The sequence below is a fragment of the Antechinus flavipes genome, chromosome 5 (assembly GCF_016432865.1).
Source record: "Antechinus flavipes isolate AdamAnt ecotype Samford, QLD, Australia chromosome 5, AdamAnt_v2, whole genome shotgun sequence".
NCBI lineage: Eukaryota > Metazoa > Chordata > Mammalia > Dasyuromorphia > Dasyuridae > Antechinus > Antechinus flavipes.
The window spans coordinates 226,392,806-226,410,380 of NC_067402.1; the positions used below are offsets into that span (position 1 = coordinate 226,392,806).

The window sequence follows — 17,575 nt, forward strand, 5'->3', positions numbered from 1 at the left end:
ACATAATTCAGAAGAGATCTAGAAATGAGCTGGATGAGAAATATTTGGAGTTAAGGTGTAATGCAACTTCATCACTTTATTCAAATCTTCAAAATATTCTTTATTCTACATTTTTAGTATAAAAAATCCACAAGTTAAGTGCACCACAGTGAAGAGAGAGACATACAACGCTGAACTTCCATAACAGTCAATGGTACAGTCAAACACCATATATACAGAATACAGTCAAATTTAGATGAACTGAAATTATAAGATAAAATATATTCATCAAATCCAATTCCAGAAAACAAAAATTAAAAGACTGAGGATCCCTGAATCTTTTCAGCCTTAATGAGACTTCAATTGAACTTGCCTTAAAGTGACCCATTCACAATACAATTCCATTAACCCAGTTCTTGAACAGTTAATTAATGGCCATGGTCAGCTAGCTGCCTCAGACATTTAAACAGATGGCAACCAATATCTGTTCTCAAAACTCCCCTTAATTGACTGTGAAGTCATCCATCCCACTGTTGGAAATAGAGCCCTTCCCCTTGCCTCTCTCATTTTAAACCTGTAGTTGACTAAAGCGGTTAACGTTGACATCAGGTGCACAGATCACATTTCTGGCACCAAAACAAACCTGGATGAGGCTTTTGTGTGCAGAGGCATCCATGAGAAGAGTACAAAAGGAATGGTCCATTCTCAGTCTTTGCTGAGGGGTAAGAATGGGGGTCTAAACTGTGAACACAAGTGGTTTCAGAGGATCCTTTTGAATAAAAGGTCAAAAGATAAGGAGAGCCAAGTCTCCTTTCACACAAGAAGTAGGGAGAGGTGCAGGGAGAGAGAGAAAGAAGTCTGACTGGCTTTCTGTCCTGCACCATTGATTCAATGGAGACTGGCGAGGGAAGTGGGGAAAGGGGAAAGGATGTGAAGGAAAAAGGTACACATCTATGCATTTCGTTTATAACAAGTAATAGAAATCAAAGACTTTAAAGAGATTTAAGACCAATCAGAATAATTTGGCAACTTTAATTCTTCAGAAGATCAAAGTTCCCTCCAAAACTAATTTGATGGTTTATTACTAAAAGCAAAGACCAGTATGGTGCAGTATTACTCCAAAGGAATTAAAGGAACATCTTCAGGGAAGATTTGCCCACATTCATTTTATGAATGGATCACCCCCCTCCCCCCACCTTGAAATGTTTTAGGGAGGTACTGCTACCATTACATGGTTCGTTATTAAGTTTGAAAAGTGCCTGAAAGTTTGGGCACCAGAAAGACAACCCAACGACGTGTCTAAACTTTGACTTCAGGTTAATATGACTAAAGCAGTTACATTGTGAGAAGTGCTGACGGTGTGTGATGTCTTTCCTGGCACGGGGGTGGCTTTGGTTCTTCACCAGATGGTATAGCCACCATCCGAACCACCCACGAAGAAGTTCCCCTTCCGCTGAGTTACTAGCACGTTGGCCCCTTGCATAACAGCAAGCTGAGCAGCATTGGGGGGGCAACCAGGGGGTGGAGGCTGGAAGTAAAGAACAAGGTTGAATGGGCACAGAGAAACTGGTGCAGGGAAAATGGGGCCCCAGGGGAAATTGAAAGGAGAGCCTATCAGGGAAAATGGCAATTTGTGGACCAAAAGAATTTCATGGGCCTGGCTAATGTATTCCTATTGACACAGTTTGGGTTCTGGAGAGAAGGCACACAACTCCCTTTCCTGAATACCCAAAGACAGCAAAGAAGAACACTTGGAAGAGGGACACTAACACTTATTCAAAAGATACCCCGCTCTAGAGCAAGACACAGGGACCATTATGAGTTGTGTATATTCAGATTTGTATTGGATCCTCTCCAATCTTAGAACTTTCAAGGGTTGAGTTCCTTTTATATCCTCTTTGGATGCTGCTTTTACTCCAAGCCTATTCCAGAAAGTTAACTGGACATCATGCCTGTGTCCTGGGAAATACTTTTCATTTTTACAAATGGTAGAGAGTAAAACCAAAACAAAATCCCTGGAGACTCTATCTGGGGGATCAAAATCATCTTTTTAAAAGGATATCTCAAACAGAGGCATCTCCCACCTACTACTACTAACTGGCTCCAAGAAAACAGGAGGTAATGACTGATAAATATCCAATTTTCATTTTTAAGGAGTTTTGTAATGTTACAGTAGTATTTGGTAATTATTTATTAGCTTTACAATAAAAATGATATTGCTGAAAAATGATACTGGTCACAGCAATGTTATCTGGAATGTGATGGTAATAGAATTTGGGTTCAATAGGCCAGTTCAATGTGGAGATTTTAAACCCAGGTAGAATATACATAAGGAACAGAAGAGGGTTTGGAACTGATCTGGTGCCCTGCAGAAATCAAGGAAAATTTGGGACTACCCGATCCACAACTTAAGAACTTCAGAGATATACATGGTTCTTGGATAGGCACAAAGATGTGGACATAACCATGGTTGTTACTGTCAGTGAATAGTTACTTAGGAAAAATCTGGCAAACTCCAAGTTTCTCTTCTTTATGGGCATATAGGAAACAAATCCCCAGATAATCCAGAAATAATTTAACCAAAAATGCCAACCTCTTGGAAAAACCTGAAGATAAAATGGTTTCTATCTATTCAGTGATTGTGCAGAACTGTAGCCATGAATGGTAATAAAGTTAAATGCTTACCAAGTAAATACAAATTTTTGATAAAACAAGTTCATAAAAATAGTTAAGTTTAAATTGCTCCTCTTTTCATTCTAAGATGAGCTGGGAAATGGCCCCAAATCTAGGAATCAGGAAGACAGGGCAAAGGGGCTTAGGTTTAGAAAAAGAGACTTGTTAGTTATAAAATTAATTACCAGGCTATTTCTGCTGAAGGATTTCTTTGCAGTCCTCACTTCCCACCCCCTTGCTGCCTGCCTCATTGGTGGGTAAAAAATGACAACAATCACTGCCCAAGGATGTTGGGGTCCTAGGGTCAGGATCACAGAGCTGGAAGAAGCTTAAAGGGCATCTAGTTCAGCTTCCTCCTTTTGCAGATGAGGAAACTGAGGCCTAGAGACATTAAGCAATTTGTCCAAATTGTCCAAATCACATAGGTAAATAATGCTGTACGTGAAAGAAAAGGCTGAGGTTTTAGAAAACTCAGGACATTGGGATGTTTTGAGTCAAACACAGAAAGACTGAATGTTTTCTGGTCATACTCACAGGAATGTTACCAGCAGTAGCCCCAGCTCCAAACCTGGCACCAGGATCATATGCTCCATCCACCAGCACGGTTGAACCCGGGGGGTATACATGACCAAGTGGATAATAAGCCAGGGGCACCGCAGAACCAACGGGCCCAACAGCCACTGACTGACCCATGGGGAGAAACAAAGAAGCACCAGGATATGCAGCCGACATAGTGGGAACTGTTGCAGTTCCTGGGTGCACAAAGTTTGGACGATAGAGCTAGAAAGAAGCAGAAGAAAAAAACCAAGGTTTATATCACCAAGTTTTAATTTTGGATTTTAATTGACAATATTTAATTTTCCAATAGAAACTACATCACTAAGCCAGCCAATGTTTAATCTCACAGCCTCCCTTCCCCTACCACTAAACTGCCCTCCAGCAGCTCTCCCCCCAAACCAGAGCCTAAGGAGAGAAAACCTCACTATTATACTGTCAGAGAAATCATCATTATCATCTGCTCCCCATCCCTTCAGCCCCTTGCAACCCAACTGAAACGAATTTTTTCATCCATGCTACCATTTCTGCAATTTGGTATAGAGAAACAAGCTTACATATAGCATGTCAGAACTGGTGAGAGACTGCCAAAAAGTTAAGTCTCCTCAATGAAGTCAGGGCAATGGTGGCATGTGGTTGTGCTCCAGTATCTAAGAACCTTGATCCTCTTACCTCAGAATAGGCTGGAGGTGCATCCGTGTATGGCGGAACCTGAGGGAGGTGCACAGTTTGAGGGTACACTGGGTTCCCAGGAGGCTGCACAGGGTATGTGGGCTGCGTTGGATACTGCCCTAGAAGATAAAAAAAGGTACATGTGGTGCATCATGTGTGACCAGGACAGAGAGGGCACAGTGCCCAGAGACTCACCCGACTATGCAGACCCAAATTGGGGGGGGGGGGGGCGCGCGCTGACAAATAGCTTGAAAAGGGACAATGCAGTGTTATGGAACAAAAAGAGGAAGGGAGAAGTGCTACCTTGCAGCTGCAGATCAGAAGTTCTTAACAGACCCAGGCAGGGAACTATACTTTACTAGAGGGGGGTTGGAGGTGCGTGTATGTCCAAGGAAAACCCCATATGAACAGAAACTCTTCTAGATACCCATGAGGGCAAGGGATAGGGTGGACTCATATCAATCAGTAAGGAATTCCTGACTCCAGGGTTGGCCTACCTAACATGTTAATTAGCTATCTAGTTTTGGAGGGGTATCTTCCTTTTGTCTTGGCCTGGATCTAAAGAGCTAGCTCTTCAAGGTCAATTTTGCAAAGAAGAGATCTAGCAGATGCAGAGGTTATTAGATCATATATAGATTTAGAGATGGAAGTGGTCCAAATCCCTCATTTTACAGCTGACCCAACTAAAGCCCAGGAACCATAAATGTCCAAGGTCACATAGACAAGAAGTGGCAGAGCCAGGCTTTGAAAACAGATTCTGTGACCCCAGCACACTTTCCACTGCCTCTCATGGCCTTTCTAACACCGAATAAAAAGTCTCATTAACGAGGAAAGGATCTTATCTTATCTAGAGCACTTGGACAAGGAGTCAGAAAGATCCAAGCATCAACTTCTCTTGGACACTTATTGTGCAACCCTGGACAGATCACTTAATTTCTGTGGTTCAGTTTCTTTTTCCCTATAAAACGGGGATAACAACAGCACCTACATCACAGAGTTATTGTGAGGGTCAAATAACAATAATCACTGCAACCCCTTTATGGTTTGCAATTCGATCCTTAAAACAAACCTGGGAGATAGGTGATTAATACTTCTGTGTATTAGTCTCAAAGAGGTGGAAAAAGCCACATCTTTCTTAATTTGCAAAAAAGGTTTGAGTCTAGTTATGTTAAATGAAAATGTAATCTACAAATTCTTTATTTAAAAAAAATCACTACTTTATAAATGAGGAACCTGAATCTCAGGTAACATGACCTGTCACATAAAGATATCAATACATTTAATGTTTTGCAATCCTTAAAATGCTTCAAAGATGCTACCTATAAAGATCATTACTGGCTATTATTATGGCCCAAATGATTAGAGGACACCTTGGATCGGCTAAGTTAAGTTGCCCAAGGTCACATAGCTACCCCGGGAGCACGCCCAGGAGCAGAACCCCAAATCCAGGCTCCTTTCCCTACCCCGCAGGGCCCGGGAGAAGGGCTTCCCAGACAATAGAACAATTCAGGGAGAGGAACCGGGGGCGCCCTGACCCCGAGAGTGGGCTCGGGCTGGCTTAACCGGCACATACACAGCTAAATAAAGGCAGAGGCAGGCAGCAAGGAGAGGAGCCTGAGACCCCGGCCCCTGAGCCCATCCCTTCCCCACAGGCACCGACCTTCCCCCTCTAACTACCCCAGGCCAGAGGAGGGATGGGGGGGCGCCCGTCACCAGGCAGCACGCGGCCCCACCCCCTCCGGTTTTTCATTGGCCAGGCCCCATTGGAACCCTCGTTCCTCATTGGCCGTGCGGCCTGCCCATCCCGCCCAGGCCCCCTTGCAGCTCAGAACTGCGCCACAGGCTTTAAGGGAGAAAGCTCAGGGAGGGGGTGAGCGGAGGGGGTGAGCGGCCGCGGCTCGGGGCCTCGGCGGGGGAGCGGCCGCGGCGCGGGCCCAAGGCCGGGCCCCTAGGCGAGGAAGGTAGACGGCCCAAATAGGGGCCTATGGGTCCCCAGGGCCCTCGGCCAACCCGCCCCCGTCCCTGCTCCGCCAGCCTCGCCCCCTGTCCGCTCTTGCCTTTGCTGTTCATGGCGGCGGCGGGTCCGGTTCGGCTTGGGGCTGCGGACGGTGTTTTTTTTTCGTCCTCTTCCTGTTCCAAGTCACTTCCGTGTCATGTGATGCGCCGTCCTCCCGGAGTCACGGGACGTCCTGGTGCCCCCCCTCCTTCTCACGACTCCGCCACCGGAAACCCCGCCCCCGGGCGGTGCCTCCAGGGTCAGGCCTGAGCGGAGAATGCCGGTTTAACTAGCCCGGCTCCCAGCCCCCCACCCCCGCGATCCTAACCCCGCGGGCCTCTCTTCCTAGAGTTGCCCGAGGCGGCGAAGGAGGTTGCAGGAGCGAGGCTCTGTCCTCCCATCTCTACCTCTTGTAGGGCTTCTTCCTACTAGAAACCTTCTCCGATTAGCTCGACCCATGCTGAGAATTAGGCCCTTACCAAGGATCCTTCTAGCCCACCCTACTTCTCCAAGGCTCCCAAAATGAGTTCGTTTTAGAAAGGTTTTTTTCTGCTTCCTTGAAATGCACTCTCTCAAACTTCTTTCATGAAGTCTAGACAGTTAATTCTTCTAATTTACCTTTTGTCCTAATGTCCGAATGTCACTCTTTTTGCAAGAAGCCTTTGCTAGTGCTCTTTGGTCCCGGGGCCTTTATCATATAGATAGATATACATATCCATACATACACACATATATGCAATATATACTCATATTTGCGTTTCATGTATGCATGCATATAGACTGAGGCACATCCAATTACTTATGTGATATATATGTGCATTCATGTAAAAATGCATGTATGTGGAGATAGATGCACATATATACCTACACATGTGGTATATGCACGCATTTATGTACACATACACACTTATATATGATATATATGCATGCATGTGTGTAGAGATATATGCATATATACATGCTTTATATATACATATATATGGATATTTACACATACATATGGTAGGGTGCAGCTTCTAGGAGAAATATAGCAGTAATCCTGAGGCCCCCAGACATTAGAACTGCTATTGCTCTAACAATTTGTCAATGACCCTAAAGCTTCTAGCATTAGGACTACTATAGTATGTCCTACAACATTGCTGACTACCTGTTAAGGACCATGCCGAAGTGAAGGGGCAGGTTAATTCTCCAATAACCTACACAGCTGTGAATCATAATACTTGAAGGAGTTGCAAAGCAGCCTTTAATAATGCAGATGTTCCTTGTGGATTGAGAATGAAATAAATTGGAGGCAACAGGGAAAAGGAGAGAGGTCAGAGAATGCAACCGTCTCTCAGTCTCCTTGTATCATCATCACATGAAGAGATCCATTCTACAGGTCTGAGTTAGATCTTCAGCAGCCACTGCAGGTGGCTCCCATACCACAACTACCAAATAATCTATTGATTAGTGATAATTGGGGTTTCTGAGACAAATGGTGAGGTGCACTCCTCAGTTCTACCTCTAAGCCATAAAATTAGTATATTAGTGACAAGAAGAATGAGTCCTCTCTCTTTTCCTATAAATTTCTCTTCTTTCTCCAGTTCTTTGCTAAATCCTTTTGGATCTTAGCCCTTTTCAATTGGCATAACAGTTATAATAAGCTTTGCCCCTTGACCTGGAGATGAATTCAAGCTTGCAAAGTCTTTTGAAACACCTCAGGACAAAGAACTGCAACCCCAAGTTTTTGGGGTCTCCTTTTGAACCTCAACATATACATGCATGAATACATATATATACACACATATATGTACATATATGTATATATGTATGTATATACACAAATATGCGTGTATGTGTGTGTATATAATATTTTATATATATATATCTATATATCTATCTATCTATCTATCTATCTATATATATATATATATATAAACTTTACTAGAACATAGTCGTTTACATGTTCTTTCTCTTCTTTAGATTGTGAGCTTCTTGAGGGACATTTTTTGTCTTAACACAGTGTCTGGAACATTTTAGGAGCTTAATAAATACTGTCAGATTAACCATCTGGTCAAGAGTTATAACACTAGGTCCCATTGTATGGCTAGCAACTGGCCTTCATGCTCTAGGGTTATTATAATTTAGAGCCATAGAACATAAGTGAAAGACCTTTGTCACATAGGCTAATTTTCTCCCCAAAGCAATAAAACACATTTTTTTTTTATTATTTTCTTTTTCTTTTGGTCATACGTGTACATTAAGTTTTTAAATACACATTTCTTTGTGAATCATATTGGGAAAGAAAAATAAGAACAAAAGGAAAAACCACTAGAGGAAAAAAAAATAAAGTGAGCATGGCTTGTGCTGATTTACATTCATTCTCCATAGTTCTCTCTCTAGATGCAGATGGCATTTAAGGAAGCAGTTCTTGACACCAGTTTGTTGTAGAGGACTAAGGTTTGCAACTTTGGCATCACTTGCTGGTCATGTAAGGAATAAAAGCCCAGGACATAAGTTGTTGGGGCTTGTTAAGCTCAAAGTAACCCTCTACTGCCGTAGACTCCCTCCTGACTGGGTGTGCTTCCCATGAGAAATTGAAGAGCTGAGAGAAATTGTATCCAACTGAACCAAATCTGTGTCCTTAATTAGTATCCTTTCTCTGCAATTATTGAGTAAATTTTTTTTGTTCATTGTTATATGATATACAAGTATTTCACTTTCAGTCCTGAACATGAAGCAATGGACTACAGACAATCTGACTTCCTTATCCATTGTCCATCAACCAAGCATACCAACTCCCATATGTGTTTCTTTAGATTGTCCCCCATTCCTGGAATGCATTTACTCTTCCCCTCTGCCTCTTCAAATGCTTAGCTTCCTTCAAGGCTCAATCCAGTGCCATGTTCGATGTCAATTTTTTTCTATATTCCCCTATTTGTTAATCCTCTATCCCTCCTCAAATTATTTTGTATTTATTTATGTCATATCCTTCCAGACACTGTAAGCTCCTTGAGGGCAGGATCTACTTTTTTTTGTTATTCTTACTGTATTCTTAGCACCTAGCTCAGTGACTAATATGTGTGATTTATTTGTTTGTGCACAACTCTTTGTGACCCATAGCATAAGGCTTTTCTGTCCTCTACTATTTCCTAAAGTCTGTCCAAATTAATGTTCATTTTTCCTATAATGCTATCCTTCCCTGTTATTCACTTCCTCCTTTTGTGTCTAATCTTTGCCAGCACCAGGGTCTTTTTCAATGAGTCCTGTCTTCTCATTATGTGGCCAAAGTACTTAAGTTTCAGCTTCAATAAGTAGTTTGAATTGATTTAAGTATTAACTGATTTGATCACTTTGCTGTAGCTTAATAAAACCTGTTTTCAGTTTTTTGAGAAGTCCAAACTATAAATAATCATGTGAAAAAATGTTGCTAATCACTAATTGGGAAATTCAAATTAAAGCAACTCTTAGGTTCTCATAGCTCTCTCATAACCAGGTTGACAAAAAAGAAATATTACAAATACTGGAGAGGCTGTGGGGAAACAAGTACATTAATGCTCCACTGGTAAGAGTTCTGATCTGGTCCAGCTATTTTGGAAAGCAATTTAAGATTATTCACTCCCAAGAGGGAATGGGAGGAAAAGGAGGAAAATTTGGAACACAAGGTTTTGCAAGGGTCAATGTTGAAAAATTATCCGTGCACATATTTTTTTTTTTTTTTGTTTTTATCAGGAAGGCAAAGTTTATTCAGTTTTTGGAAAACTTTAACATTATATCAATAACAAAAGCCACAGAAAGCATGATTATTTTTTTCACCATTCAATTCTTTTTTATTATTATTAAAGCTTTTTATTTACAAAACATATGCATGGGTAATTTTTCCAACACTGACCTTTGCATAACCTTTTGTTCCAAATTTTCCCCTCCTTCCCCCCATCCCCTTCCCTAGCTGGCAGGTAGTTCAATACATGTTAAATATGTTGAAATACATGTTAAAGTCAATATATGTAGACATATTTATACAGTTATCTTGTTGCACAAGAAAAATCAGATCAAAAAGGAAGAAAAAGAAAAACTGAGAAAGAAAACAAAATGCAAGCAAATAATAACAGAGAGAATGAAAATACTATGTTGTGGTCCATACTCTGTTCCCATGGTTTTCTCTCTGGGTGTAGATGACTCTCTTCATCACTGCACAAGTAGAACTAGTTTGAATCCTCTCATTGTTGAAGAGAGCCACATCCATCAGAATTCGTCATATAGTCTTGTTGCCATGTATAACGATCTCCTGGGTCTGCTCATTTCACTTAGCATCAGTTCATGTAGGTCTCTACAAGCCTCTCTGAAATCATCCTGAAAGCATCCCTACAGAACAATAACATTCCATAGCATTCATATGCCATAATTTATTCAGCCATTCTCCAATTCAGGGGCAGTCACTCAGTTTCCAGTTTCTTTCCACTACAAAGAGGGCTGCCATATTTTTGCACATATGGGTCCCTTTCCCTCCTTTAAGATCTCTTTGGGACATAAGCCCAGTAGAAACATTGTTGAGTCAAAGGGCATATACAGTTTGATAACTTTTTGAGCATAGTTCCAAACTGCTCTCCAGAATGGTTGGCTCCGTTCACAGTTCCTCTAATAATGTGTCAGTGTCCCAGTTTTCCCACATCCCCTCCAACATTCATCATTATCTTTTCCTGTTATCTTAGCCAATCTGACAGGTATATAGTGGTATCTCAGAGTTGTCTTAATTTGCATTTCTCTGATTAATAGTGATTTGGAGCACCTTTTCATGTGACTACAAATAGTTTCATTTTCTTCATCTGAAAATTTTCTGTTCATATCCTTTGATCATTTATCAATTGGAGAATGGCTTCTCTATATATTTTAGAAACATATATTCTCTATATATTTTAGAAATGAGGCCTTTATCAAATCCTTTGGATGTAAAAAATGTTTTCCCAGTTTATTGCTTCCCTTCTAATTTTGTCTGCATTAGTTTTGTTTGTACAAAATTTTTTAACTTAATATAATCAAAATTATCTATTTTATGATCAATAATAGTCTTTAATTCTTCTTTGGCCACAAATTCCTTCATCCTCCACAAATCTTAGAGGCAAACTATCCTATGTTCTTCTAATTCGTTTATAATCTCATCATGTCTAGATCATGAGCCCATTTCAACCTTATCTTGGTATACGACGGTATTAGGTGTAGGTCTATGCCTACTTTCTGCCATATTAGTTTCCAATTTTCCCAGCAGTTTTTGTCAAATAGTAAATTAATATCCCAAAAACTGGGGCCTTTGGGTTTGTCAAATATTAGATTGTTATAATCATTGGCAATTTTGTTCTGTGCACATAACCTCTTCTACTGATCAACTTCTCTATTTTTTAGCCAGTACCAAATGGTTTTGATGACTGCTTCTTTATAATATAGTTTTAGATCTGGTACAGCTAGGCTACCTTCAATTGCTTTTCATAAATTCCTTTGAAATTCTTGACCTTTTGTTCTTTCAAATGAAATTTGTTATTTTTTCTGATTCAGTAAAATAGTGTCTTGGGAGTTTGGTATAGCACTAAATAAATAGATTAGGGAGTATTGTCATCTTTACTATATTCACTTGACCTATCCACAAGCACTTGCTATTTTTCCAATTGCTTAGATCTGATTTATTCTGTGTTTTGAAGTTTTGCTTATATAGTTCCTAACTTTCTCTTGGCAGATAAATTGCCAAATATTTTATACTATTAACAGTTATTTTAAATGGAATTTTTTTTTGTATCTCTTGCTGTTGGATTTATTTTGTATCCTGCAACTTTACTAAAGTTGTGGATTATTTCTAATAGCTTTTTAGTTGATTCGGTGGGGTTCTCTAAGTATACCATCATAATATCTGCGAAGAGTGATAATTTGGTTTCCTCATTACATGCTCTAATTCCTTTAATCTCTTTTTCTTCTCTATTGCCAAGGCTAGCATTTCTAATACACTATTGAATAGCAATGGTGATAGTGGGCAACCTTGTTTCACCCCTGATCTTATTGGGAATTGTTCTAGTTTGTCTCCATTATATATGATGCTTGCTGTTGGTTTTAAATAGATGCTACTGCCTATTTTAAGAAAATGTTTTTAATAGGAATGGGTGTTAGATTTTATCAAATGCTTTTTCTCATCTATTGAGATAATCATATGGTTTTTGTTAATTTGGTTATTGATTTAGTCAATTATGCTAATAGTTTTCCTAATATTGAACCACCCCTGAATTTATGGTATAAATTCTACTTGGTCATAGTGTATTATCCTGAGGATAATTATCTGTAATTTCTTTGCTAATATTTTGTTTAAGATTTTTGCATCAATATTCATTAGGGAGATTGGTCCATAATTTTCTTTCTCTGTTTTTGGTTCTCCCTGGTTTAGGTACTATGTCTGTGTCATAAAAGGAATTTGGTAAGAGTCCTTCATTCTCTATTTTTTCAAATAGTTTATATAGTTTTAGAGTTAATTGTTCTTTAAATGTTTGATAGAATTCACATGTAAATCCATCTGGTCCTGGGGATTTTTTCTTAGGGAGTTGATTAATAACTTGTTTTATTTCTTTTTCTAAAATGGGACTATTTAAGTATTTCCTCTTCTGTTAATCTGGGCAATCTATATTTTTGTAAGTATTCCTCCATTTCACTTACATTGTCAAATTTATTGGCTTAAAGTTGGGCAAAGTAACTCATGATAATTGCTCTGGTTTGCTCTTCTTTGGTGGATAGTTCTCCCTTTTCATTTTTGAGACTAACAATTTGATTTTCCTCTTTCCCTTTTCTAATCAAACTAAAGGTTCATCTATTTTGTTGGTTTCTTCATAAAACCAAGTCTTAGTTTTATTTATTGATTCAATAGTTTTTTTAGTTTTAATTTTATTGATCTCTCCTTTTGTTTTTAGAATTTCAAATTTGATATTTGGGAGTTTTTAATTTGTTCTTTTTCTAGCTTTTTTTGCAAGCCCAATTTATTGCTCTTCTCTTTCTCTATTTTATGCAAGTAAGCATCTAGAGATATAAAACTTCCCCTTATTACCATTTTGGCTGCATCCCACAAATTTTGGAATGTTGTCTCATTATTGTCATTCTCTTGGATGAAATTATTGATTTTGTCTATGATTTGCTGTATCACCCATTCATTCATTAGGATGAGATTATTAAGTTTCCAATTTATGTGTGGTCTATTTTCCCCTGGCCTTTTATTGAATGTAATTTTTATTGCATCGTGATCTGGAAATTTACATTTACTATTTCTGCCTTTCTGCATTTGATTTTGAGGTCTTTATGTCTTAATATATGGTCAGTCATGGGCAGTCCATGAACTGCCAAGAAGAAAGTGTACTCCTTTCTGTCTCCCTTCAATTTTCTCCAATTCATGCATATATTTTGAAAATAAAAAGCTTTAACAAAAAGAGTGACTAATTTGTGCATTCCCTTTGATAGCAGGGCTAGAGAAATGAAATGAAAGAGAAAAATAATTGGATATTTATATGCATAAAAGTTTTTATAGCAACTCTTCTTCTGCTAGCAAGGAACTAGAAAATTAAGTGACTGACCAATTAATACTATTGTGCTTGTAATATAAGAAATGATAACAGGGATAGTCTCAGAGAAACCTAGGAAGATTATATGCTTTGTTATAGAATGGAGTAGGCAGAACCAGGAGAACAATGTATACAGTAACAACATCTAAAGACAAAGAGTTAAAAACTACTTTTCATCACAGTGACAAAACATGATTTTGGATGATTCATGATGAAACATGCTACCCATATACTGACAAAGGTGATAGGTCCAGGATACAGATTGAGACATGGGGTTTTTGCAAAGGACTGATATGAGAATTTGTTTTGCTTGATGCTGTCTATTTGTTACAAAACTTTTATTTTTTTCTTTCTTTTCATTGAGAAGAATAATCAATGTCAGCATTTATTAAGTGCTTATTTCATGCCAGGCACTGTGCTAAGAGATAGCAATACAAAGAAAGGCCAAAATGAATCCTTGTACTCAAGGAGCACACAATGTAATGAGGTGAGAGAGAAAATAGATTTTTGTTAATTAAAAAAACTAAGTTAAAATAAGCAAAATGAGTCATACAAATAATCAAACATACCTTCTATAGACTGAATAATTACCATTTTGTAAAAACAACATAACCTATTGTTATTTGTTTTACAGTCAAAGAAAGAAACAATAAATATATACTATTTGCAAAATTGTTATTCAATTGTGTCCAACTCTTCATTATCCCATTTTTGGAATTTCTTGGCAAAGCTATTGGAATAATTTGTCATGCCCTTATCCAGCTTATTATATAGATGAGAAAATTGAGGCAAACAGGGTTGAATGACTTGCTCAGAGTCACACAGCTAGTAAATGTCTGAGATCACAATTGAAGTCCAATCTTCCTGAATACAGACCTGGCACTCTTTCTACTGTTCACCTAGCTGCCTTTTACAAAATAAATAGAGGTAATTTTGGAAGTGAGGTTTGTCTACCAAAGGAAGGGATCAGGGAACAGCTTAATGGAAAAGGTAGTGCTTGAGCTTTGAAGAAAACTAAGAATTCTAAGAAGCACAACTGAAGGGGGATGGGGTCCTTTCAAGCAAGAGCAAAGGCACTGAGATGGGAGATGGAGTATAATATGGGGGGAACAACAAAGAGTCTAATTTAATTGATTTATAGAGTATATAGGGAATAGATTTTATTCTCAGGGGAGTAGGGGCAGGATTTAAACTTTAGGCAGAGAAATTTGTATTTGATCCTAGAGGGAACTCCTAGAATTTATGAAATAAGGGAATGTCATGGATAAATCTGTGCTTTAGGAATATCACATTGCTATCTATATGAAAGTTGGTATTAGAAAGATGAGACTTGAAGCAGAGGGAACAATTAAGAGGCTGGTGAAGAGGTGATATTAATGAGGCTAGAGGCTGCATAAAATAGAGAAAGTGAAGACATGTGAGCAAAAATATAGATTTAAAAGGGCAAACTTTAGTAAATGAATGGCTAAGAAAGAATGAGGAATTGAGGATAACACCCAAATTGTAAACTTGGGTGACTGGAAGAATGATGTCATTGTCACCTCCAAGCTAGAAACTAGTCTCTAAATCTTTCCTTCTGTTATTCCTGCCAACTGACGGTCTCTTTTTCCCTGTCAAAATACTCATTTTTCAAGCCTCATTCATTCCACTACTTCCATGAAGCTTTCTCCCCTAATCAGCTCAATCCCTGGTAATCTTCAAAGTTCTATATTGAAAGAGGATAAAAACAGATTGAGGAACAACTAATATTACTGTTGGACTGGAATGTGGTTCATTTGAAGCAAAATAGTGTGAAATAAGGCCAGAATAGTAGGTTGGAGCAAGATTGTAGATTGCCTTAAATGCCTAGCTAAGGAGTTTGCATTCTACAAGCAATAAGAAATCACTAGAGTTTTTAGCAGAGAAATGACATCATCAGACCTGAGCTTTAAGAAGATTATTTTGGTAACTGTATGGAGGACTGATTAGAAAAATGAACCTGGGAAACAGGGAAACCAGTTAGGTGGCTGCTATTAGTATTCCATTAGGAAGGGAAACCAGGCTGGTAACAAAGATAAGTAAGGACACATTTTTTTTTTAACTTAAAGCTTTTTATTTTCAGAATATATGCACCCTTGAAAAACCTTGTGTTCCAAATTTTTTTCCTCCCTTTTCCTCGCCCCCTACCCTGGATGGCAAATAATCCAATATTTGTAAAATGTATACAATTCTTCTATACATATTTCCACAATTATCATACTGCTTAAGAAAAATCTGATCAAAAAGGAAAAAATGGGGCAGCTAGAGTCAACAGTTTGATAAAAGACACATAAAAATACTTAAGAAAACACCTTAAAAACTAGAATTGGTCAAATGGTAAAATATACACAAAAATCCACTGAAGAAAATACTTCTTTAAAAATTAGAATTAAACAAATGAAAGCTAGTTACTCCATGAAAAAAAAAGAAACAAGAAAATGAGAAAATTGGAAGGAGGCAGAATTATGGCAGAAGGCACAGTAATCAGTGCTAGATATTTTGATTTTGAGAAGTCAGCAGGACAACCAGATAGAAATACATAGCTGGTAGCTAGAAATGCAGAATGGGAGCTTAAAGAAGTTCTCACTAAGCATTGGAGAGAAAATGGGAAACTGTCAAAAAAATTTTGTCAGTCACTATGCTAAGTATTAGAGATTTGTATTTCTAGCTACCAAAAAAATCAAAAGAATAAAAAATAGAAGAAAATATTAAATATACAACTGACCTAGAAAATTAATTGAGGAGAGATAATTTAAGAATTATTGGAGTACCTGAAAGTCATGATCAAAAAAAGAGCCATATCATCTTTCAAAAAATGATCAAGATAAGCTGACAAAATATCCTAGAACCAGAAGGTAAAAAGGAAACTGAAAGAATCCACCAATCACCTCGTGAAAGAAATCTCAAAATGAAAACTCCCAGAGTCAAATTCCAGAGCTCCCAGGTCCAGTAGAAAAAATTATAAGCAACCAGAAGGAAACAATTCAAAAATCATGGAACTAGTATTAGAATCACACAAGATTTAGCAGTTTCCATGTTAAAGGACTAGAGGGTATGGGATTTAATATTCCAGAAGACAAAGGAGCTAGTATTACAACAAAGAACAATCTAGCCAGAAAAATTGAATTTAATTCTTCAGGGGGGAAAATGGGCATGTCAATGAGATAAAGAATTTTCAAGCCTTCCTGATGAAAAGACCAGAGCTAAATAGAAAATTTGACTTTCTAATACAAAAGAAGCATGAAAAGATAAACATGAAAGAGAAATCAATAAATCACCAAAGGGAATCAATAAGGCTAAGAAATTTACTTTCCTATTTGGGAAAATGATAATTTTATTTTTTTTCCTGAGGCAATTGGGGTTAAATGACTTGCCTAGGGTCACACAGCTAGAAAGTGTTAAGTGTCTGAGACCAGATTTGAAGTCAGGTCCTACTGACGTCAGGGATGATACTTTATCCACTGGACCACCTCACTGCCCTGTAATTGTAACTCTTAAGAACTTAATAGGACAATTAGAAGGAATATATATATAGACAGAGGGCACAAGTGTGAGCTGACTATGATAAGAGACTTTTAAAAATGGAGAAAGGAGAGAAGAACAGGGAAATTTATCACACATAAAAAAAGGAGCTTTTACAATGGAGGGGAAGAGGGGGTGACAGGCAATGCTTGAAACTTACTCTCATTGAAATTGGCTCAAAGAATAACAGACTCATTTGCAAATAGAAATACTTACTCTACGTGGAATTAGGAGAAGAATGGAATAAAAGAAGGGGAGATTGAAGAAAAGACAGATTAAAAGAGGTAATTGTCAAAAGCAAAACAGACATGAAAAAAAAAACGATGGAAGGAAATGCACCATTAATAATGATAATTGTGAATGGATTGAATTCACCCATTAAATAGAAGTAAATAGCAGAATGAATTAAAAAACAAATTTCAGCAGTATGTTGTTTATAAGAAACATGTTTGAAACAGAGATACAGGGGAAAAAAAAGATGCTAGAGCATATTTTAATCTGTTTCAACTGAGGTTAAAAAAATAGGGGTAGCAATCATGATATTAGACAAAGCAAAGCATTTGCTAATAAGATTCCATAGACAATGTAGCAATATCAA

General features: G+C 38.2%; 1 protein-coding gene across 1 annotated transcript; it reads right to left on the reverse strand.

Annotated features, from left to right (window-relative positions):
- Positions 1-50: 50 nt before the first annotated feature.
- On the reverse strand, positions 51-6,051 carry DAZAP2 (DAZ associated protein 2). Its single transcript, XM_051962890.1, has 4 exons — positions 5,937-6,051; positions 3,880-3,998; positions 3,187-3,432; positions 51-1,507 (listed from the first exon to the last, which is right to left on the reverse strand). The coding sequence occupies exons 1-4, from the start codon at positions 5,947-5,949 to the stop codon at positions 1,379-1,381; spliced, it is 507 nt and encodes a 168-aa protein (XP_051818850.1). The 5' UTR covers positions 5,950-6,051; the 3' UTR covers positions 51-1,378.
- Between the last annotated feature and the right edge of the window lie 11,524 nt (positions 6,052-17,575).